The sequence below is a fragment of the Theropithecus gelada genome, chromosome 2 (genome assembly GCF_003255815.1).
Source record: "Theropithecus gelada isolate Dixy chromosome 2, Tgel_1.0, whole genome shotgun sequence".
In the NCBI taxonomy this organism is placed as follows: domain Eukaryota; kingdom Metazoa; phylum Chordata; class Mammalia; order Primates; family Cercopithecidae; genus Theropithecus; species Theropithecus gelada.
The window spans coordinates 87,503,560-87,528,410 of record NC_037669.1 but is presented as its reverse complement, the minus strand read 5'-3'; the positions used below and the strand labels follow the sequence as shown (position 1 = coordinate 87,528,410).

The 24,851-nt window shown below is 39.4% G+C and overlaps 1 protein-coding gene across 9 annotated transcripts in view; it reads right to left on the bottom strand.

Annotated features, from left to right (window-relative positions):
- PBRM1 (polybromo 1) overlaps positions 1–24,851 on the bottom strand; it is a 149,138-nt gene that overhangs the window by 70,701 nt on the left and 53,586 nt on the right. For 5 of the 9 annotated variants that reach the window (XM_025375914.1, XM_025375916.1, XM_025375912.1 and 2 more), the window contains 6 exons: positions 21,567–21,708; positions 19,618–19,715; positions 17,238–17,282; positions 9,226–9,502; positions 7,275–7,380; positions 2,665–3,307 (listed from right to left, as the gene is read on the bottom strand). In XM_025375914.1, the coding sequence (XP_025231699.1) occupies positions 2,665–3,307; positions 7,275–7,380; positions 9,226–9,502; positions 17,238–17,282; positions 19,618–19,715; positions 21,567–21,708 (1,311 nt within the window). The remainder of the gene's footprint in view (positions 1–2,664; positions 3,308–7,274; positions 7,381–9,225; positions 9,503–17,237; positions 17,283–19,617; positions 19,716–21,566; positions 21,709–24,851) is intronic. The other 4 variants (XM_025375920.1, XM_025375913.1, XM_025375919.1 and 1 more) reach the window with 1 other exon arrangement.

The window sequence follows — 24,851 nt, the reverse complement described above, 5'->3', positions numbered from 1 at the left end:
ACAACTCTAAATTCCCCCTCAATTGCTAAGTAATCTTTTTATATAAGGCAGACATTCAGCAAAAGGAAATAATTACGAATACAGAAGGCTCTTAATGCTTCCCTTGTTCGTCTTCCCACAGGTCCCTTTTACCTGCAAGGGGGTCAGAGTGTTTAGTCTGGGAATACCGCCAGCAGTTTAGGAAAGGCAGCAGCCAACTGGCAAGAGTCAGCACTGTGTTGTTACTAAATACTGTTGATGGACAAACTATTGTCACTTGAGTGAATTTTTCTCTTGTTATGTCTCACTGTTCGGATTCCTTCTATTTTAGCCTGTGAAGTCTTAGGTGACGCTGGGTAACAGTGGTGGGTAGGGGTAGGGGTAAATGGTGATGAAGCATGAAGACTCTTAAGAGATCAACATGGAAATCTACTGTATGGAGACTTCACTGAATTTATGAACTATTATTTCTGGGATGTCTAGCTTTGTTACTGATAATATAGTAGATAAAGGCATAGTTTATCCTTCACTAAATTGATGCATCCGCATCAATTCTTATTAAGTACTTATTCTTAATAAGTACTATAAGCAGTCACAATACTATCTTCTTTTACAAAGTTAAGAATGGCTCCCTGTATGTTTTTCTTTTAAATATTTTTCCTAACTATTAAATTACCAGGGATCCCTTTTGTTTTTCAACAAAGCTCTGGGCATGAGGGTAAAACTGTGTGCACCACTATCTCATAAAAATATACCTTGGACTCTATCTCCCAGGCCTCAAAAGCAAAAAACAATCATGTCAACAATGGGAGAATGAAAAGAGCTAATTTCCTAGAGATACAAATCTTAATTCTTAAAATAAACATATCATCTATACAACATAAACAAAGTTCCTAATAATCTACAAGACAAATAATCATTGAAAGACTCACAGAACTAACACCAAGATGTAATGGGGCTAAGCAGGGAGGGGAGGAAGGGAGGGGTATTAGACTTAAGGACTACTTAAGCCAAGAACAAGAACAGAAAGAAGTCTAAGCTACATGAAAATAGAGTTTGTTTTGCCCACTGGTGTATTCCATGCATCTAGAATATGCTCATTAATTGGTAGCATCTCCATAAATATATGTTGAATAAATGAGTAAATCCAAGAGTTTTTGACTGCAAGATGTCCCTCCATCCTTCTCTTTATTTCTACCCAATTGCTGAAGCACCATATTATTAAGGACCATTTCTTAAAGGTGTCACTCATGAGCCTCACCAAACTGGCCCCAACTCTATCCCTGTCTTTTAAACATACCATATTCATTTCCTAACTCCATTCCTTTGCTCATAACATTCACCTTATTTGAAATATCCTCTTGCCTACTCATTTGAACCCTACCTATCCACCCATTCTTTCCTGATGCCTTATGCCTTTTTAGGAGAACTGTGGCCCACAGAATTCCTTACATCACCATCTTTACTAAATATCAGGTTGTGATATGTTGTTTCATGTCTGGAATTATTTTTCCCTTAAGCATAAGTCCTGGCCCATCCATCAGACTTCAAGCTTTTAGAGCACAGAGCTCAAGGCTTATCATCCACGGCCGTGCTCCATGACTTGTCCTAGTAATTGGCTCAGGAGTAGCTCTCTGCAGTGAAGAGCAAGACAAGTCACATCACTTACTAGTTGGATGACTATGGGTAACTTTTCTCTGCCTATGCCTCTAATTCTTTCACATGCAAACTGAGAAGATTATCACTTACCTAGAATGGCTATCATAAGGGTTAGAGATTGCCTTCATAAAGTGTTTCGCATGGTGCTTTACAAAGAGTTGGTGCTTAATACAAGCAGCAAATGTTACGATCTTTTTTCTTTTATTTGCGAAGACACTGAAAGCAAACACTACTTGCTTTTCTTTAAAGGTTCAGAGCAATTTCTGACTTCATAGATTCCCTAGCTGGCATTACACTGCCTAAAGGTCTAGTTCTAAACATGGTAAGTTGTGAGCTCCAGGAAGGTAAGGTTTGTATCTTTATTTTTTTATATTTTCCCAGCTGTCTCCAAGAGCACATATAAAATACACTATAATTGCTGAATTTAATAGTCAAGTTTGATATTGATATGCGGCAAATATATATCACAGATAAAAATTAGAAGGAAATTTAAGTTTAATGTAAATCTAAATTTGCTTCTTTTAAAACATTTAATGTCTTCAGCAAGCTCTCTAGAAACCTGAGATTAAAAAAAAAAAAGAAGCCCTCTGAGGTACTTAAAATGGTGATCAAATTTATATCAGTCTACCTCAGGTCAATACCTTGGAGCTATTTTATTTAAAGCAGTCATGCATTGAAGCCAAACCTTAAAAGAAAAATGCAGTTACTATTTCCAATTAGAAACATTTATCTTTTTATAAAACACATTCTGTGAAAGGCTGTATTTTAAGTTTATGCTTTTCAAGAGACCTTCAATTTTGTCTTCCTCCTCACTGGGCTTAATCTAGATGACTTAGTGGTGTGCCTTCTCTCCCCCATAGAATATACTCGATCTTAAGAAGTTCTGGCTAATTAGAATTCAGAATAGCATGCTACCAACTACAATCACGTACGTAAGTGGAAATAGTACATCAAAACAATATTCTTTCATCTGTTTTGTATTAAATAGCACACATCCTTAAAATGAAAATGGCTTTGAAAACATACCGATTCATCCTTCTTGCCCGTTCCAATACTTCAAACATATGCTCTTGAAATAAATCAAGCCGCCGGTAGCGATTATTTTCAACATTCTTCCTAATGATGTCAAATGTAAGGGGTGGTTTGTTAGGAAAGTTGGGATCCACAGCAGGAATTTCCGCTAAAGAATCACTGTAGCATCTTCCCTCATCATCCTGATGACTCATGACTGACACAAAAAGATTGTGGATAAGCTCTTGAATCAGCAAAGTCACATTTGGGACATGAGAGTCCTCATCTCCCTCCAGGTCTCTGCGCGTTTCAAGCAGGACTTTGTGTAGTACAAGAGCATCTTTGTAGATCAAAGACTCAGGCTCATTGTATGTACATGCATTATTAAACATCATGACAAAGTCCTCAACCATAGAGTCAATATCTTGGTACTTGTTGGCCATCATGTGACTTCGAATTTTTTCCATATCCATGGGCTTTTTAATAGTCAGATAGTAGTCAGGCAACTCAGATCTAGAGGGAAGCCTCAGAAATATGGCACTGAGGCGGCGACCTCTCTTATCAGTATAGTTCTTTACAGCTTCATAGACCTCATTTAGTTTCTGCTGCATTGGAGTCATGTATTTTGATTTTTTAGGAGAAATGCCACTCTTCCTACCTAAAGAGAGAGACTTAAAGTTAAATGAATAAAATAAATGAACCTAAATTTGTATACAGATGGTAGCATAACCACAAGCTACGATTCCAAATAATTTGTAAAACCCAGCAACTAGCATGTCTATAGTGAAATATAACCTGCAGACAAAAAAGAACTAAAAAAATTTTTTTAACTGTTTTCAGTAATCATATTTTTGATGGGAGACTAAGTACTGTAAGGTTGAGAAAGCTGTGAATAAGGAATAAAGCAAATGAGCAGCTATGTGACATTCTATCACCTCTGGTATCACTGAGAACTGAGATTTTCATCATGGAATAAAAAGAGATAACGGATGTTAAAACACAGGACATTAACAATTACCTTGAGGCCTTTAATCTCAATTGAAAGTATCACTATGAACTTATGATGTATTTTATCTTTAAATATAAGCATACGAACAAACACATACAAATTTCCTAGCTCTGTCCACTGAAAATCGTACAATGACTACATCAGTAGCAGTATACCCCACACTAGAGTTTTAAAATATTAATTCCAAATACAAATGTTGATGAACCCTCACCTTTTAGCAGAAACATGAAAAAGGCAGGGCTCCTTGGCAAATGACTGATTCCCAGTCTGGTATATCTTCAAACACTAGACAGTAAAGAATCTATCAATGACTTCTTACCATGACTTCATGTCAACAGAATATAGGAACCATCTGGGCGTGGTGGCTCATGCCTGCAACCCCAACGCTTTGGGAGGCCAAGGTGGGTGGATCACCTGAGGTCAGGAGTTCAAGATCAGCCTGGCCAATATGGCGAAACCCCATCTCTATTAAAAATACAAAAAATTAGCTGGGTGTGGTGGTGGTGCCTGTACTCCAAGTTACTTGGGAGGCGAGGCAGGAGAATTGCTTGAACCCAGGAGGCAGAGGTTGCAGTGAGCTGAAATCAAGCCATTGCACTCCAGCCTGGGCGACAGAGCGAGATTCTGTCTCAAAAAAACAAAACAAAAAGAATATAGGAATCAGCCTGAACCAGCCTGAGTATCAATAACGGCAATAACTTCAATCACAACTCAGCCACATGTTTAAGTCTGGTAGTTCTTAATAATATGTATAAACAAACAACAAAATGGGTAAATATTGAAGGATGTTAGTAAACCAATGCATATTTTGAAAACTGTTAAACGGGAAAACAAAATAAAACAAAAATCAAGCCTTTATCCTTTCAAAAAGCAAGACACACACATGAAAAACACTGTACCACTGGCTAATCAAATATCAGATAAGGCAAAGTTTCTCTAGAGCTAGTAAGGAATAAAATTAAAAACGATCACAATTTTACATCCCTTTCATGAATTAATAATTAATGAAGTATGCAACAACACCAGTTAACAGAAAGACATAGATTTCACATGTACCTGATGGAAGATGATATATTACCTATGAAGTCGGTTTTTCTGCCAAAGGGAGAGGATAGGGGATCAGACCTCAATCTGATCAAACCTCTGGCTCCAACTACCAATTTACAGGAAGTGCAAAGGACAGAGGAACACATGAAAGTACAACCTACCAATTTACAGGAAGTGCAAAGGACAGAGGAACACATGAAAGTACAACAGAGTGGGCCAGGAGCGGTGGCTCATGCCTGTAATACCAGCACTGTGGAAGGCCAAGGTGGGCAGATCACTTGAGTCCAGGAGTTCAAGACCAGCCTGGCAACATAGCAGAAGCCTGTCTCTACTAAAAATACAAAAAAAATGAGCTGGAAGTGGTGGCGTGTACCTGTAGTCCCAGCTACCTGAGAGGCTAAAGTGGGAGGATTGCTTCAGTCGGGAGGTGGAGGTGGCAATGAGCCAAGAATGTGCCACTACACTCCAGCTTGGGTGACAGAGTGAGACCCTGTCTCCAAAAAACAAAACGAAACAAAACACAAAACACACAAAAAACCCCACAACATATGGATGCAATCAGCAAAATCCAGACTATGGGAAACTATAGCACAAATCTAATTTCTTCAACAGATAAATAGTAAGGGGTGGAAAAAGAGAGAGATGGAGGGGAAGTTTACAGATTAAAAGAAGCATTGGGCTGGGCACAGTGGCTCACACCTGTAATTCCAGCACTTTGGGAGGCCGAGGTGGGCAGATCACGAGGTCAGGAGTTCGAGACCAGCCTGGCCAATATGGTGAAACAGGACTGAGTCACCTCCCTGGCCACTGTACTTTACATTTATATATGTTTGAAATTTTTCATTAAAAAACATAGAGAAGTAAAAAGGAAGCCAGGCACGGTGGCTCATGCCTGTAATCCCAACACTTTAGAAGGCAGAGGCAGGAGGATCGCTTGAGCCCAGGAGTTCAAGACCAGCCTGGCCAATACAGGGAGACCCTGCCTCTATTAATTTAAAACAAACAAAAGAAATAAAAAGGAAATGAACATTCCACATAAAAAGCCCTTTTTAAAGAACTTTAAAAAATGCATATGTGAATTTATGTATTTAAATATAATTTAGATAGTTATTGTTAAACTATTATTAGTCTCTTATGAAATCCATTCTAGTTAAAAGATACTGTGTTCCTACAAAGTGGAATGAAAGTTTTACATTTCTCCAAACCTTCTGTATGCTTTTACAATTCCATGAAAAGATAAATGCCTTAAAAAGGATTCATCGCTTAGCAGTAAATCATACCCAAATCTACTACTAAATTTAGTTGATAGTCATTTCAGATAAAAAAGCTAGTCCAGGCCAGGCAGGGTGGCTCACACCCGTAATCCCAGCGCTTTAGGAGGCCAAGGTAGGCGAATCACTTGAGGTCAGGAGTTTTGACAGCAGCCTGGTCAACATGGTGAAACCCCGTCTCTACTAAAAATACAAAAAATTAGTTGGGCATGGTGGCGTACACCCGTAGTCCCAGCTACTTGGGAGGCTGAGTGGAAGGATCACTTGAACCTGGGAGGCAGAGGTTGCAGTGAGCCAAGGTCACGCCACGGCATTCCAACCTGGGTGACAGCGCGAGATGCTTTATCAAAAAAAAAAAAGCTAGTCTGTCTGTTTTCCCCCTTTCCAGCAAATACGGCTCCAATGAATATCATTATCAATTGCTTGGTATCTATTTTATTTATATATTTTAAAGAAGACAGAAATCTCTTTATCTCTTATCTAGTGGTATTAATAACTTTTGCTGTCTTCTCTTCGAACCTTTTCCTTCCTTTTTTTTTTTTTTTTTCCCCGAGGCAGAGTCTCACTTATGAGCGCAGTGGTGCGATCTTGGCTCACTGCAACCTCTGCCTCCCAGGTTCAAGCAATTATCCTGCCTTAGCCTCCCAAAGAGCTGGGATTACAGGCATGTACTCCCATGTCTGGCTAATTTTTGTATTTTGAGTAAAGATGGGGATTCACCATGTTGGCCAGGCTGGTCCTGAACTCCTGACCTCAAGTGATCTGCCCACCTCAGCCTCTCAAAGTGCTGAGATTACAGGCATGAGTCACTGTCCCTGGCCTTCTCTTACAACTTTTAATAAAAAAACCAACCACAGACTACACTCAAATGATAGCTGAGTATAGTACAGTGGCTGGCTGGACATCTCTAACTCCTCTGTCTAGTTGGAACTGTTGGGATTAATTTTTAATTCTAGTAACTGTCAGACACACATATTAAGAGAAGAAATCTGCTACTATATTCTTACAGCATTATATGTAGAGAAAAATCTATTTTTACTATTTAAAATTTACAAAATGTCTACTGCATTCAAGAAAGTAAACAAAACCTCTGACATTATATTTTACTCCCCACATGCTTGTCACAGTTTAGCTACTTAAAATACAGTAAACAAGAGGGCTTGACAAGAAGGAAGAACTCCATGCTGGAGCACAGTGAGTTCAAATATATTCATCATTTAATTAAATATTATTTCAGAAAAATCAGCAATCTCTCCTTGATAGACTAAACTAAATAACAAAGTGTGAGGCTGCCTTACTCAGCTTGAGTTTGGGAGAAGCCATGTCATCATCATCAGGCAATGGGCCCAGCTCTTTCCTTTTCTCCTTGAGTAACTTCTCCAGGATATGTGCATCGTTGTACACCTACATTCCAAAAATATATTTAAATTATTCTCTAAAAACTTTTTATTAAGGTATAAAATGCATCCATAAAGAAGTTTTAAAAAGACAGTTGAAGATAGTTCGGAGCTTAAAGAAAACCAAAACCAGCCTCACTACAGAGCAATAAAATCACTGTATCTGTGGGAGAGCCTAGGCCTTAACTGGCTTGTTTTTAAGCTTCCCAGGTGATTCTAATGCACAGACATGCATGCTAATGTTTGAGAACCACTGTAGTAGAATCACTGCAGGTTTTAACAGAAGTTCTGAAACACATTTACATGTGTTGTTTTCTTCAAAAACTTTTCTTCTCCACTGGACACTCAAGGTAGCAGACTTAGGCCAATAGAAATTAGAGACTAAAAATATCTGATAGTTGGAGAGCAATATCTCAGTATCTTAAATTCCGAATCTGAGTTCACAGTCTGAAGCTTCATCTATAAAAAAACAATTATCCTTGCTTAGGGATCTCTCTCTGAGGACTGAGCCAAGGGAGGTAATATGTAGTCAAGAACAACGTTACTCACCTTATGACTTTGCATCCATAGCTCCCTCCTCTTACCTCCCCAGCAGATGCTATGTCCTCCCTTGGCCACCCACCAAAGCAGAGGAGCTGAGGGAAAAAGTGACCTCCCCTGTCTGGCCATCTCTCTTAAAGATGGCTTTTTCCTCTACCAGTGATGGACAAGTGGTATATTAGCCAGTGACACTGAGGACTGTGTAAACCCTTAAGATAGAACCATTTTTTAAATTTATAAGCACCCTCAATGCATACTCTATTTTATAATCAAATGTAATTGCAGAGGGAAACAAATGACTTAAAAATGTTATTTTATTTCTGGGAGATGTAAAGTAGATAAAAAGATATCAAATAGAAAAAGTTTCAAAGAAGGGAGACTATATCTTAGTTATACTGATAAAGAACTAAAAATCAAGATGCTTCGGCCGGGTGCGGTGACTCACGCCTATAATCCCAGCACTTTGGGAGGCTCAGGCGGGTGGATCACGAGGTCAGGAGATGAAGACCATCCAGGCTAACACGGTGAAACCCCATCTCTACTAAAAATACAAAAAATTAGCTGGGCATGGTGGCAGGCACCTGTAGTCCCAGCTACGCGGGAGGCTGAGGCAGGAGAATGGCATAAACCCGGGAGGCAGAGCTTGCAGTGAGCCGAGATGGCACCACTGCACCCCAGCCTGGGCGACAGAGCGAGACTCTGTCTCAAAAAAAAACCAAGATGCTTCACAGCAAAATCAATTAAATCAATTATTTAGAGGTGCATTTATGGGAATAGCATGCTGATTTTTATATAATTACACATTTTCTATACAGGCTGTCTTTGGAGAAGTATGGTCGTTGAGGATCATAGTAATAATGATGACGAAAGATTTTAATACTATTGGCTTTCCTTTGAGTGCTTATTCAGTACCAGGCACTCTGCTAAATGCTCAGTATACATTATCTCTTTTAAATCCTACACCAAGTGTAGGTACTATTATTGTAAGTACTATTATTAGTTGATGCAAGTACTATTATTAGCCTTAATTTATAGATGAAGAAACTGAGGCTCAGGAAGGATAAATTACTTACACATGGATTGGCAGAGCAAAATTCAAAACTAGGATGTCAGATTACAAAGTAGGAACGTTTAATCTTTATAATGTACTGCCTCTGATTTTAAACAATGAAGAAAAATCAAAGTATTAACCTAGTCACCAAAAAGAATAATCCAAGTTAAGCCTCTCGAGCTGGTCTCTCAAAATGCATTATTCTATAAGCACTCCTCTCCCCCAAAATGTGCCTACTTCAGTACCCCTGGCCCTCCTCACCTGGGAGCCCTCCTCGTTATAGTGCCTGGCATTCCGGAACATCAGCTTCATGTCTTCTATCATTCCCTCTTCACCTGCATATTTGTCATTGCGGATGTTATGCTCAATTATTTTCAAGTCCATTGGCTCCAAGATGATTTTATAATAATCAGGATAGTCCTTTTTGGATGGCTTAACCATAAATAGGTCACAAAGTCTTCTGCCTGAACCTGGCTCTCGAGCTTCAAGAACAACATTGAATAAGATTTTCATTCGCTGCTTTCTTATGTTCTTTTTACTGTTGAGAGGGAAAGTAGAAAAGGGGAAAAATTAGAATTGGTTCAGTTTTCTTAAATCAAGGATGACCATAAAATGAAACAAATTATTTGTGGTGCTTTATAATGATTACAATTTATTGATTGCATATGCCACAAACACAGTAACCATGCTGGAAGTTATAAGCAAATAGTAGGAAAATTTCCAAAATTGTTAAAACAGTGATTCTGGCAGGAGTAGTTAATGAATGCCAAATAAAATTTATAGATATTTCATGAAATGCAATGTTTGAAAAAAGATCCTCTCTGATACCAAAAGAAAATGAAATCATATAATCAACTGAGATATATTTTTTGTTTAAAGATGAGTAGAGCAAAAGTGCAATAAAACTAGTAATTCCCTATTGTTATAATATCCTCACTTCCAGGCACAAAAACAAAACAAAATAAAAAACGTAAAAAGAGAAGTGTTTCATCTCTTAAGACAAGCACTCCTGAACACTTGGTATTTTGGTTGTCTGCAAACAAAAGGAGACTGTCTGTCAGACTAGTGTCTTTACAGTGGGTATGAGCCTCTCTTGCATTGATCCTGTCAGGGTCGTCCTTGCTCTCTCCATCAGCATTATTCCACAACTCCTACTTACTTTAAAGAATAAGCGGTGTGGTTAATCTGAGTTTTCTAGAGTAAAATTTCCATCCTTGAGCATGAATCCCTGTCTTGTTCTCCAAAAAGCCCCAGTGAGATGTGATGCTGAGAAGCTGATTTAAGCAGTATGGAACAAAGCATAAAGAACTACAGATTAGATTGAGTTCAAAAGGGCTCCAAGAGAGCAGATGGTCTATCTCTTAATTGTTGAGAAAACTGGCTCAGGGAGGGTAAATGACTTGCCCAAGGTGAGCTTCCTAGTAAATTATTAGAAGTGATGCTCTTCCGATATGGCTTCTGGTTAACTGTTCTTATGTACTCAGAACACGGCTGAAGAAATTCTAGCCAGATAAAGAAATTCTAGTCAAACTAACCAGCAGTCTCCAAGTGAACAGTCAGGTAGGTAATAACAAGAAATGACTTACGACTTAGTTTTTTGTTGTTGCTGTTTTTTGTTTCAGTTTTTTCTGAGACGGGAGTTTTGCTCTTGTTGCCCAGGCTGGAGTGCAATGGCACGATCTCAGCTCACCACAGCCTCTGCCTCCTGGGTTCAAGCGGTTTTCCTGCCTCAGCCTCCCCAGTAGCTGGGATTATAGGCGCCTGCCACCACGCCCGGCTGCTTTTTTTTTTTTTTTTTTGAGATGGAGTTTCACTCTTGTTGCCCAGGCTGGAGTGCAATGGTGCGATCTCTGCTCACTGCAACCTCCACCTCCTGGGTTCAAGCAATTCTCCTGCCTCAGCCTCTCGAGTAGCTGGGATTACAGGCATGCACCACCACGCCCAACTAATTCTGTAATTTTAGTAGACAGGGTTTCTCCATGTTGGTCAGGCTAGTCTCAAACTTCCGACCTCAGGTGATCTGCCCGCTTCGACCTCCCAAAGTGCTAGGATTACAGGCGTGAGCCATCGCGCTAGGCCATGCCCGGGTAATTTTTGTAATTTTAGTAGAGACAGGGTTTCACTATGTTGGCCAGGCTGGTCTCAAACACCCGACCTCAGGTGATCCGCCCGCCTTGGCCTCCCAAAGTGTTGGGATTACAGGCGTGAGCCACCGTGCTCGGCCAACTTAATTTTTATTAAAAAAAATATTTACTAAGATCCTATAGTATAGTCATCCCTTGGTATTCATGGGGAATTGGTTTCAGGATCTCCTTTGGATACCGAAATACATAGATGTTCAAGTCCCTGATATAAAATGTTGTAGTATTTGCAAATAACATGTGCACATCCTCCTGTATACTTTAAATCATCTCTAGATTACTTATAATACCTAATACATTAAAAATGCTACATTGTTTTGTTATACTGTATTGCTTAGGACATGACAAGAAAAAAATCTATACATGTACAGTAAAGATGCAATTAAAATTTTTTTTTTCTATCTGTAGTTGGTTGAATCCTTGGATGTGGAAGCTATGGATACAGAGGGCCAACTGTACTTAGAAGTAAATATTTTGTATGTTTCCTATCCTGCAGGTGGAAGAAAGTTCATTCCTCAGGCAAACTATATGTGGCTGTATAGGTCTTCTGGTCCAGTCCTCTGACTACTTGCACTACTCCTGGATCATGAAGAAGCCAAAGGCCAGATATTTTCTCTCCAAGGTTCAAAATACACTTTTTTAAAACACAGAAGGAAAAATCAAGAACTAACAGTTGAGAAAATAAATATCTATCCTTAAGATTTTTAGGCTTCTCAGAAATACCTATCTTCCTAGCATTGTGGCACTCAAGGCAAACAAAGTGATTTAATTAGGAAAGAAACGGACAAGAGCCTGTTCCTGCGAGAGTTGGGATCATCCTCATAACTTGTGTCTTCACTCTGTCTGCTTATTTCCTGCTCATTGTGGACCTTAGACAATTCTGCCATTTTCTTTCCTCAGCACTTTTTTTTTTGTGTGTTAAATAAGTTTGTTAGGTGATGGCAAAATGTTAGATATTTCACCTAGTGGAAACTCCTTCTCCAAGGAGACATCCTGGGGCAATGATGTGACAGGAAGAGTTCTCTCATTCTAAGTCTTTGGCAAGTGGATAATACAAGGGAAGTTGGGACAAAGTTCCAATACCACAGAGCTCCACATCTGGGCAGAGATTAGAACACAGATGACTTTAACCTTCAGGAAGTCTCTAAAGAAAAATTTCAGAATCTGACTTTGAAGTCAAATGCGGTTTGATTAGGTCTCGCACGTGGGGTGGACTTTAAAACGAAGACAGAGGAATTCAATTTTGAAGCTCTAAGCTTAGAGGATCTCTTCAATAAACAGGACAGGATGAAATTAGTCCTCGTTGTAGCAATTTCAAGAGCTTAACAGTTCAGTCAAGGCCCTGACCTGGACCAGGAGGCACTCACCCCATTTCCATCTGGGTTTCAGCACACTAAGCCCAATTATCATTAGGTTTTTCTGTATGAAGCTGCAAATACTCTCAGATGGGAGTAAATCTAGGGCAGATTTTTATAAGATTTTCAAAGAGGAGAAAACGTTTTTAACTAAATTTTGCCAGTGAAGTAAAAGAAGGGCAAGCGGTTCATTCTTTCAATGCCTGTAATTCTGATACTTGGCAGCGTTGAGTGAGACATACCCAGAATGTGGAAATCTAGTTGTATATAAGAAATTGCTCTAATTTAATAACTGAAATTTACTGTTTTAGCACTCATATTACTAGTAGTATCCTTTCTCCATTTGTATCATTTATTCCTTAGGAAAAGGATGTGTAATTGATTTCCAGCCTCGAAGCAAGCAAAACTTCTATTACTAGAGTCACTTATGACCTTCTTTGAAAAAATCCAGTTTCATCTTTCGTTTACATTTTTCCAGATCCTTATAGTGCCTTAGAGACTGAGAGCCACTGGCCCATTGATTTTAATCTGGCTGCCAGAAAAAACTCAGAGCCAACTTCATACTTTTTTATAGTAATAACTGTATTAGCTTGGGCAGCTGGTATGTTTGCTTTATCTTTTTCCAATATGGAGGCTGAGCCTTATATCCATGACTTCTGAAAGTTTAAAATACTTTCTGAAATGAGACAAACTCTATAACCAAAACATAACCATGACAGAGCCCTATTTGATACTTCTGGCTACTGCTTTCTTTCTTTTTTTTTTTTTTTGAGACGGAGTCTCGCTCTATCCCCCAGGCTGGAATGCAGTGGCACAATGTAGGCTCATTGCAAGCTCCGCCTCCCGTGTTCACAGCATTCTCCTGTCTCAGTATCCAGAGTAGCTGGGACTACAGGTGCCCACCACCATGCCCGGCTAATTTTTTGTATTTTTAGAAGAGACGGGGTTTCACCGTGTTAGACAGGATGGTCTCGATCTCCTAACCTCGTGATCTGCCTGCCTCGGTCTCCCAAAGTGCTGGGATTACAGGCATGAGCCACTGTGCCCAGCTCTGGCTACTGTTTTCAATGCCACTCTACTTTTCAGATTTTTCTTAGAATTTCTCAATGTCTTTTCCTCCTCCTTCAAACCATTAACTGTGAATAGTTTCTTTATCCTTCCCCATTTTTGGAAAGGTGCATATAATTAAATCCCAGGTCTTGTAACTGGCATAATCATTCTCCTTTTTAAAATCAACACCTTTAAGCATATTAAAGTATAAAATACATTTTAAAAGAATTCAAAACCAGGACTGTTCATCATTGTGCATTCAAGGGGCCATAATACTTAAGGGGAGCCAGGTGTGGTAGCTCCTGTCTGTAATCCCAGCACTTTGAGAGGTTGAAGTGGGAGGACTGCTTGAGCCCAGGAGTTTGAGACCAGCCTGGGCAACATAGTGAGACACCACCTCTTTAAAAAAACTTAGCCGGCCGGGCGCGGTGGCTCAAGCCTGTAATCCCAGCACTTTGGGAGGCCGAGGCGGGTGGATCACGAGGTCAGGAGATCGAGACTATCCTGGCTAACATGGTGAAACCCCGTCTCTACTAAAAATACAAAAAACTAGCCGGGCGTGGTGGCGGGCGCCTGTAGTCTCAGCTACTTGGGAGGCTGAGGCAGGAGAATGGCGTGAACCCGGGAGGCGGAGCTTGCAGTGAGCCGAGATCACGCCACTGCACTCCAGCCTGGGAGCACAGCGAGACTCCGTCTCAAAAAAAAACAAAAAAAACAAAAAAAACTTAGCCACGCATGGTGGCACATGCCTGTGATCCTAGCTACACATGAAGCTGAGGTGGGAGGATTGTTTGAACCCAGAAGGTCATGGCTACAGTGAGCCATGATGGTGCCACTGCACTCCAGCCTTGGCAACAGAGTAAAACTGTCTCAAAAAAGACAAAAAGGCCAGGAATGGTGGCTCACACATGTAATCCCAGCACTGTGAGAGGCCAAGGCAGGTGGATCACCTGAGGTCAGAAGCTCGAGACCAGCCTGGCCAACATGGCAAATCCCGTCTCTACTAAAAATACAAAAATTAGCTGGATATGATGGCATGCGCCTGTAATCCCAGCTACTTAGGAGGCTGAGGTAGGGGAATCACTTGAACCCAGGAGGTGGAGGTTGCAGTGAGTCAAGATCATGCCACTGTACTCTAGCCTGGGAGACAGAGTGAGACTCCATCTCAAAAAAAAAAAAAAAAAGACAAAAAAATACTTAGGAGGACAACAATTCAGATCATAGAAACTGTTGTAATAAGTACACTACGATTTTAGAATTTCATAGGAAATGGGACATAAAGGGTCCTGTGCTAGCAAAATAAGTATATTACAACAATTTTCCAATTGATGCAAGTCAACTGTCTTGAGAAATGGCTGCTTTTTCTAATTGGCACAAAGTTTATGCACTAGCAGAGGCTCTATTCTGAATTCCTGATGTGAGATGGCAAATGTGACTTTCCAGGATCACCATCAACACTATCCTGTGGAACCCAACCCAACCTGAAACACCTAAATCAGTCACTTGTTCTCCCCCTGGCTGATCAGCAATTTCTAGAAGACTTCTGCAGCCCTTCTACATCCTATTTTCCTTTTAATATTTTGTGCCACAATGTTAGTCCTTGGGTCTCATACTTTGTGGCTGACCACTCTGTCAAATACCCTTATCAATATTCTTCCTCTAAAGCTACTATTACTACATATACTAATATTTACAAATACACACACACAATTCCTATATACATTTGTAAATTATAGCTACTAATACTTCTACCAAATGCTAAACACTATGTACTCTCATTTAATCTTCAAATTCAGAATCAAGTGCAATTATTACCCAAACTATGCAGACGTAAAAACTGAGGCTTAGGGACAGCAAATGAATGCCTAAGGCCATTAAAGTAACTAACCAGAACAGACATTTGAATCAGCTGATAATCACCATGCTGCTTTTATGACCCTTCCTTTCCCAAAAGTTGGCACGGCCCTGCGCAGTGATGCATGCCTATAGTCCCAGCTACTCAGGAGGCTAAGGTGGGAGGATCACTTGAGCCCAGGAGTTTGAGGCTGCAATATGCCACGATCACACCTGTGAATAGCCACTGCACTCCAGTCTGGGCAACAGAGCAAGACCCTGTTTCCTAAAAAAAACCAGTTGTTACTTACCAATGGCCTCTCTAATCAAAGTCAACCCTGTTTACAGGCTTTAAGGTGTCCCAGCATTTAGCTCCCAAGCCTTAAGAGCTTCAGTTGTGCTTACTAGTAAGCTAAGTAAACCCAAAGGTTCTTTCTTTTACAAGGCTTGTTATATTTCACCTTCAAGTCTTCAAGAAATAAAATCTCTTCATTCATCTTTTCCAATGAGTATTCCCAGACAAGTAACATCTGACTAAAAACAAAACCAAAATCTACCAAGTCCTGATGTCAATAGGTGCTACTTCAAGAAAATAATCAGCTACATTTACTGAGTACTCACTGCATCCAGACCCAGTTCTAAGAGCTTTAAAAGTATTAACTAACTGGGTCCTCACAGCCATCCCATGAAGGTACTGTCATTAACTTGTTTTACAGATAAAGTTGAAATGAGGCTTAGATTACACAGCTAATAAGAACAGTTGGGACTGGAACTTAGGCAGTCAGGCTCTAGAACTCAGGGTTATAATACTACCCAATGATGTCCCCCATTTCTATTTCCACTACCACCTAGTTTTAATGCCATACATTATGAATGATATGAAAGAAGACAATCATGGTCTTTTTCTTAAATTTACCATTTAATTAAGAAAATTTTCTTTCGGAAAATATTAGGAAGATGACAATGATAACATAGCAATTTTACTGAGTGGAATACATACGGTAGTAACATGTGGGTAAGCTCAAGACACTGAACTTTCAAGGGAAAGTACAGTGGGAAAATAATCTTTCCTAAAGCTATCTGGACAATCATGCAACGATCCTACACAACTGCTTACTAGTGTACCTTATGCAATTATTTTACTACCTTGCTTCCAAATGACTTCATTTGTTTTCAACCTGCCTCTTTCCTTGGCCTATATGTTCCTGGCAGGTAAAAGAGATGACTAAACATTCTCCTTTACGAACTGTAAGAGCAGAGTTTAGTGTTCTATAAGCAACTGATATTCTGTGAACGTCAGATGGCAAATGTGAAAACAAAGGACTACACAAGGGGCTGTTTTGAAATCATAAGTAACATGCAAAAGAATGTTTTTTATAAAAGACATGAACAAGATCAGAGACTGAGGAAATGTATTCATGCTCAAGAAGCACTGACCCAATGCATAGATGTCCACATGCACTAATGTCACTGGACTATGAAGCTGATTTTGATCCCTCCACCACCCTCAATCTGTAAAAGGCATCCCTGAAAGGGAATCAGCACCTGCCAGTCCTGCACCAGCACTGCCACCTTCTACCTTTTGCTACAGAAACACTGCCACCTTCTACCTTTTGCTACAGAAACACAGCCACAATGATTGGTGAGGGGGCTTTCTGTCCCTGGCAAAGCTAGCAACAAATTAAGGCTACTCCTGAACTAGGTTAATTCTGAATTTATTTTGCTAACAAGATTTTTTAAACTGTACTGCTTTCTTTATTCATAAAATAAACTGGCACCCCAATAAAGACTTTTTTCACATGCTTAAGGCTTCACTTTTCACCTAATCAGTACTGATCATGCCACAGAAGGTACACTTTAAAAGGATGTTTATGCATAAAAAAGGACTGCACACCTGGAGAGCCTCCTGAGACCCAACATCTCACTGTCATGAGTGTTCCTGGGAAAGCAGAAACAAACATTACATGTAAAGAGAAACAAAACAAGCAACATTGGAGGGTCATGTATAAACCATGTATGGTTGAAGAAAAAGATTATTCAGTCCAAAGATAATATTTGAAACATTTCAACAAGGAAGACAGATGTTGGCAGAAAGAATGCACCCCCAGAATGAAGAGAATATACCCACAATCAATTTTTCTCACATTCTTTGGTATTAAAAAAAGGCGAAGGCAGAATCACAGCAGCACTTAGAAGTCAAGTGGTACTTGGAAAACTCAGCCCTGACTTCTGTGGCCAAGATTAGCTTAATCTTCTAGGCTACTGTCTGCCTGACTTCTGAAGAAATCTCTTATTACCAAAACCTCTCAATATAACTCTGATCGTGTTATTTCCTTTTTCATAGTCCAAAGTGTAAGACTGAATTCTTTCAATCTTTTAACGTCCACTCATGTCTATATTTCAAACTCAGATTCTTTTATTACTGTAGTGGATGATCTATATGGTTCTTTTGTGTTTTTCACTTCATTTGTACAAAACAATTCCTAGGAAACTTGTTCATAAACAGATTTTTTGTCTGAAGTAAGATTTATTTTATTTTATTTTAAGAACATAATGCTTAACTGTCTTTTTACAGGAGGTTTTAGGGCAAAACCTTTTTTTTTTTTTTTGAGATGGAGTTTTGCTCTTGTCGCCCAGGCTGGAGTGCAATGGCATAATGTCGGCTCACTGCAACCTCCACTTCCCAGGTTCAAGTGATTCTCCTGCCTCAGCCTCCCGAGTAGCTGGGATTACAGGCGCCTACTACCACGCCTGGCTAATTTTTTGTATTTTTAGTAGAGATGAGGTTTCACCACGTTGTCCAGGCTGGTCTTGAACTCCTGACGTCAAGTGATCCATCTGCCTCGGACTTCCAAAGTGCTGGGATTACAGGTGTGTGCCACAGCACCTGGCCAAAAACTTTCTTTTAACTTATTTGGGTGTCCCACAGACTACTAGCCACAGAGATAAGTAATTTTTTAGTATCTGGCCTGGGCTAATGCTTCGTTGGAACTGTTTTCTTAATACTCAGCTAATTTAAGATCTTTCTTTTCATCCAGTGTTGGCACAAATTGTACCATCACTTTTGCCTCCATTACCTTCTTTTGCCTGAGAAGTTTTTATCTTTGATAGGTGACTGATCTGGAAAACACAGGTGATGCTGTAGTAGAGTTACATAATTACACTCAAAGTTGTTCTTGACTTGATGTCTTTGATCTGGTTTCACACTTTTCCTCCGCTGTCCCTGGTATAACAAGGAATTAAGAACTTGGAGGGATGAAATTCATAGGCCAGTAATGGAGGAGACGCACATCTCAGGGTATACCAATCAATTTAGTTACTATGGTAAAGCTTAAAAATTTCTCCAAAATGCTATCTATAAATAGGAAAGCAGGACAGCTTCTCTTTTCTAAACTACTTTTTAAATTCTTCTTAGTGGATCTCTTAATTCATGTACAGACTGTGTCAACAGTTACTAAAGACTTCATTCAACTTTGAATCTGCCAAGCCTTGCTACTAGTGATTAGCTTACTCCTTATTGAAGGTATCTTCCCTGGATTGACTATTGCTGCAAAGATGGTGAGGCAGTCACGATTAAAGGAGAATACAGTGTTCCACAACGATCAGGCGAGAGAAACTCTGTAGGGTGAGAGATAGTCTTGCAAAATTCCTTATAGGATCCCAGCTTCAGAATCTCACAGTAAGATCCCCTTCCACAAAACCCGTGAGGAGAAAAGGTTAGGGAACTTGAGAGAAAGGTTAGATAGGAAAAAAACCCAAAAATCTAGCTCAACATTTTATGAGCTATAAGAAGTTATGATTTGTTATTTTATAATCTGACATTCTTATAATGGCAAATAAAGATGAGGTGAACAAGGACAACCAAAGGGTAGGACCAATGGCTTACCTCACTGCAGTGGTAGTATCAAATTTCTGCTTACCTTTCCTAATTCAAATTGCATCTTTGTAATTCACCATGTAGAAATTACCCAAGTTAGATTTAAGTGGCATTCTTAAAAAAAAAAAAAAAAAAAACCCCAGACGGCAAAAAGAATAACATGTTTTGCCAAGCTACATATGTAGTAGTCATTTTCATCTGGGTCATCTAAAAGTAACATGGCACTTTTACAAAAAAAAACTAACCATCCAATTGCAAATGAATTTTAAAAGACAACACATTACCATATATTTAAAGCTTACAACTTGATAGCTTAAAAATATATATATTTTCTTCACCTATCTAAAACAAAATAAATAGTAACTGAGATGTCCCCAGCTATAAGAAGAATATATACCTTTTTCTTTTGGCACTACCGGTATCAGAGGTGGCTGAAGAGATCATGCTGTCTCCGTCCTCAATATCGTCTCTCCTGGCAAGCTCTTTCTTCTTTGCCTAAAACAGAGCAGATGTCAGGAGTCGAGCTCACGCTGCCAAACACTCCTCTGAATATATGAATGTTAAAGAGCTAGACATATCGGATTCACTCAGAAAAATACAAACACATGCAGGATGTACAAAATGAAAGAGTCACTAAACATTTTCAATAACTAATTTTAACAAAAGCCTGCACGACAAAAAGAGTAGGCTAAAAAACAGATCTACAGGGTTGAGGAGTCAATACCAGCCAAAGCATTTATGACTATAATGGGTGCTAACTGGTTAAAAGCACCGAGGCAAGCTGTAGAAGCATCCTGCTCTGGTCCTATTTAAGCAAAACCAACTCAAAGAGGGCCTTTGGTACTTCTGACTTCTTTTTTTTGTTTGTTTTTGTTTTTAGACGGAGTCTCGCTTTGTCGCCAGGTTGGAGTGCAGTGGCACCATCCCCGTTCACCACAACCTCCATTTCCCGGGTTCAAGCAATCCTCATGCCTCAGCCTCCAGAGTAGCTGGGATAACAGACACACGCCACTATCGCTGGGCTAATTTTTGTATTTTTTGTAGAGACGGGGTTTCATCATGTTGGCCAGGCTGATCTCGAACTCCTGACGTCTCGTGATCCACCCGCCTCGGCCTCCCAAAGTGCTGGGATTACAGGCGTGAGCCACCGCGCCCGGCCAGTACTTCTGACTTCTAAGGGGCAGTGTGGCTAAGAATAAAGTTTAACGCAAGAAGTGAAAGAAGATCTACTTTTCAACACATGCATTTTTAAAGGCCTTCTGCCAAACAGAGCTGAAAGTCCAAGCACAGCAGGCTTAGGGAATGTACAGAGTACTAAAAAGGTAACACCTGAAACTCTTAGCACTAAGGTTCAGTGTTAATCATATAAAATGAAGATTCTATGGGTGATCTAAAATTGCCTTTGTTGCTTCCTTGTTCAGAGATTTGCCTTTCCAGAAAGATTCTACCAAAAACTGTCAGACAGACCCAATTTGTATTTCATATCTACCTTTTCATCTCAAAACCTGTAGATGAACCATGACCTGAGACATCCTTCCAAGGGTTCTCAGAAAGGATCTGATAAATTTACAGACAATATACAAAGATTAATTCGCTTTCAGATGTCCTTTCTCACAGAATCAGTCCTACCTTAACAAAGTCTAGAACCACAGGAATAAAATCTAAATGATGGAATATCATCTGTGATTGGTGGGTGACTTCATGAGAATCCCAAAATTACTGTACAGGCACCAATCCCTGCTTCCTCCAATCAGAAAGCTAACCCCATCTCAACTATTACTTCTACTCTATATAGCCATGACAACTCCAAAAAAATATTCAGCAGTACTTGTGGATGAAATACATAATAAATACATATTATAATATGTAAGTATAACATATAAACTCTCTATACATGTGTGCGTGTGTGTGTGTGTATATATATATTTTGTTTGTTTGTTTGAGACAGGGTCTCACTCGGTTACCCAAGCTGGAGTGCAGTGGCACAATCTCGGCTCACTGCAACCTCCACTTCCCAGGCTCAAGAAATCTTCCCACCGCAGCCTCCTGAGTAGCTGGGACTACAGGCATGTGCCATCAGGACTGGCTAATTTTTGCAGTTTTTGTAGAGATGGGGGTCTCGTTATGCTGCCCAGGCTGGTCTTGAACTCCTGAGCTCAAGTGATTCTTCCAACTTGGCCTCCCAAAGTGCTGGGATTACAGATGTGAGCCACCGCACCCAGCCAAATGATGTAATATTACTGCTAAGGGTGGGGGGGATCACACATCTTACTAGAACACACTCAAAACATGCAAAATTATTTTACTCATATATACAACAAACTCAGCAAAAACAACAAATCAAACCTGCATAACTTGCTGCAATTTTAGAACTCGCTTGTAGATGGCTGAATTGGGCACATTATAGCGTTTGGCATTTTCAAACATCAAATTCAGATCACACTCCAAATGATCTAAAGTTTCATATTCTTGATTCTTCAGTTTTGTTCTGTGAAAGACAAAGAAATTGTTAGAATTTTCTGTCATGAAAATTATGAAACATTCTTCCTGAAAGTCCAATGCAAAATCTTAAAAGCACTAGATGGTATCTTCACTGGTAATACTGATTAGGAACTTAAAATGAATTTTGAGATACAAAGTAAGGAGGCAAAAGCACCATTACATTAAGATAATACGACAGTTTACTTGAAAATCCAAAAGAATAAACTAAAACACTGTAAGAAATAATAAGAGGACCTAGTAAAGTGGTCAATTACAAACCAAATATTCTACTTGGAAAAAACCCTAATGGAAAAATCCTGATAATAGTTAATAAGTGAACCTTATGAAGGTACGAAAAATAGGGAGGTTTTAAGTGACCTCAATGAAGAATCACTGTGATCTACCCATTTCTGAAAACAAAAGACCATTCTAGTTCATAAGGGTTAAACAGACAGTACTGACAGTGCAAAATATTTATAAACAATAAAGAGTGGTCTTACGATGGTAAAAGAGAGACAGATATGTCAGAGTCCATTCACTTCTACTCTTGCAATATAAACACATAACAAATAACAGCTTAAAGTTGGGATTTTTACTTAAAAGTCTTAAGATTTCAAGTATCTCCCTTAAACACAATCATTATTATTGTATCTACTATCATAAAGCCCTTATGTACTTTGTACAAAGTAGAGTCACTATTTGCTGTAACACTATATGGATTTAGACAGGACAGACTTTAAATCTTTTGACTGTAGCATTCGCATGTTAACCACCACAATCACAAAGATAGTTAACAATAACATGTATAAACAGCTTCACAGAATAAATACATTTTCTCTTAGAATGGCATCTGCACAGACGGGTGCGGTGGCTCACGCCTGTAATCCCAGCACTTTGGGAGGCCAAGGCAGGGGGATCACGAGGTCGGGAGATGGAGATCATCCTGGCTAACACGGTGGAATCCCGTCTCTACTAAAAATACAAAAAATTAGCCATGTGTTGTGGCAGGCGCCTGTAGTCCCAGCTACTCTGGAGGCTGAGGCAGGAAAATGGCGTGAACCCGGGAGGCGGAGCTTGCAGTGAGGAGAGATCACGCCACTGTGCTCCAGCCTGGGCAACAGAGCCAGATTCCGTCTCCAAAAAAAAAAAACAAAGCAAAAAAAAAAAAAAAAAAAAAATAGAATGGCATCTGCATGTCAAGTTTTATTTAAAATTTACCAAAATCATATTCAGATTCTGTGTTGTGCTCCAACAGATGAATATTAGAGAACATCTCTGTGATGAAGCAAATAACAACTAAGAACAAATTCAGCTCTCAGTACCAGGTTGTGTACCTAGCACCTAGAGTTCAAAATACAGCCTCAGACTTATTCCCGTCAACTCAAAGGGTGGAGTGCTAGATGTTCTCAATACCCTCAAATAGACAGAAAACCCAAACTTGCAAATGACAACGAATAATAAACCTGCAGATATTTATCAGATTACTATTAATCAAGGGTAGTAGGGGAGGAAAAAGAAAAAAAAATAGGGGGGACAAATCCCAGTACAGCAGAAGGTAGCATATGGAGTACACACTATCTAGTTCTTGCTTACTCTTCCATTTTTGTTGCTTTTGGGGAAACTCAACTATCTTCCTTCTGCCAATAGATCTTCCTAGGGGTACACTGTACAATATAGTAGCCACTAGCCATGTGTGGCTATTTAAATTAAAATTAAATAAAACTTAAAATCTAATTCCTTAATTGCACTAGCCACATTTCAAGTGCTCAATAGTCACATGTGACTACTGTCTATCACACTGGAATATTGACAATAAACATTTTCATCATTGCAGAAAGTTCGGTTGAATAGCACTGCCCCTACACTTCCCTGTTGCTCTGTAGACCACAATGGAAGGGATCGTAGGCACAGTAAGGCTCCTGTCAGGCACCACTGGCTCACAATCCTCGGAAGGCAGCAATATCAGACATAATAGTTGACCCTTCAGAACTTTAGTGTGCTGGGCTTCAATAATTTCCCTATTCCTTACTCTCCCCTGTGTGCCACACAACTGTCATAAATTAGAAAGGGGAGGGGAGATATTACTGACTTAAAGCAAAGTTTATATCAGAAAATTTCAACTTGGAAGAAGGCTGTGTTGGCAGGGGACTGAGCTGGCTAAGAATTTATCTATTTTCGAACTAAGCTACTGTAATAAGACTATTTAAATAATTTAAAAAAAAAAGAATGAAGGAGAAAGGAAACCAAGAACAAAAATTGTTCATAAATTTGAACAGGGAACAACTTAACATCTGCAAGACTATCACTACCTTTTCTCAAGGCAAAGAATATAAAAGACATATTTCTAGGCTATTTCCCTAATGAATGTCAGTCTTAATTTCCATGTTATTTTAATAAGACCAAATAAACTAATTTTCTGTGTCCTACTTGTATACAGGACCTCCAAAGTCTGGATTAAATAAAAGGACCGTAAATCCTACTGATCAAGGCCAGGCGTGGTGACTCATGCCTGTAATCTCAGCACTTTGGGAGGTCAAGGCGGGCAGACTGTTTGAGCTCAGGAGTTTGAGGCCAGCCTGGGCAACATGGCAAAACCCTATCTCTATTAAAAAGAAAAAAAAAAAATATATATATATATATATATATATAAAATCTTACTGATCAAATGGTGAAAACAAAAGTTACAAATGCAAAAGCATGAAACATACTTTGCTAGCCAGCCTTATTTCCTAGAATCCAGCAAGCACAAGAATTTTAATCCCTACTATTTGGAAGCTTAATTATCTGCCGTGAAGCCAACTTACTGTTACTTAGCTAAGGTAGTTTTATCTGCTTCTTGACTCTATCTGGGTATTTTGCTATAAAGCATCATATTTTATAATATTACTTCTTCCTTTTTGTTGAGACAGGGTCTTACTCTGTTACCCAAGCTGGAGTGCAGTGGCATGATCTTGGCTCACTGCAACCTCCATCTCCCACGTTCAAGCGATCCTCCCGTGTCAGCCTCCCAAAGTGCTGGGATTCCAGATGTGAGCCACCTCCCCTGGCCAACTTTGGATATTTTTTAGTTTATTTTTAATTTAAATAAACAACAAGGCACAGCGGAACCAATTAAACTGTTTTTCCGTTCTTTTTTTTTTTTTTTTTTTT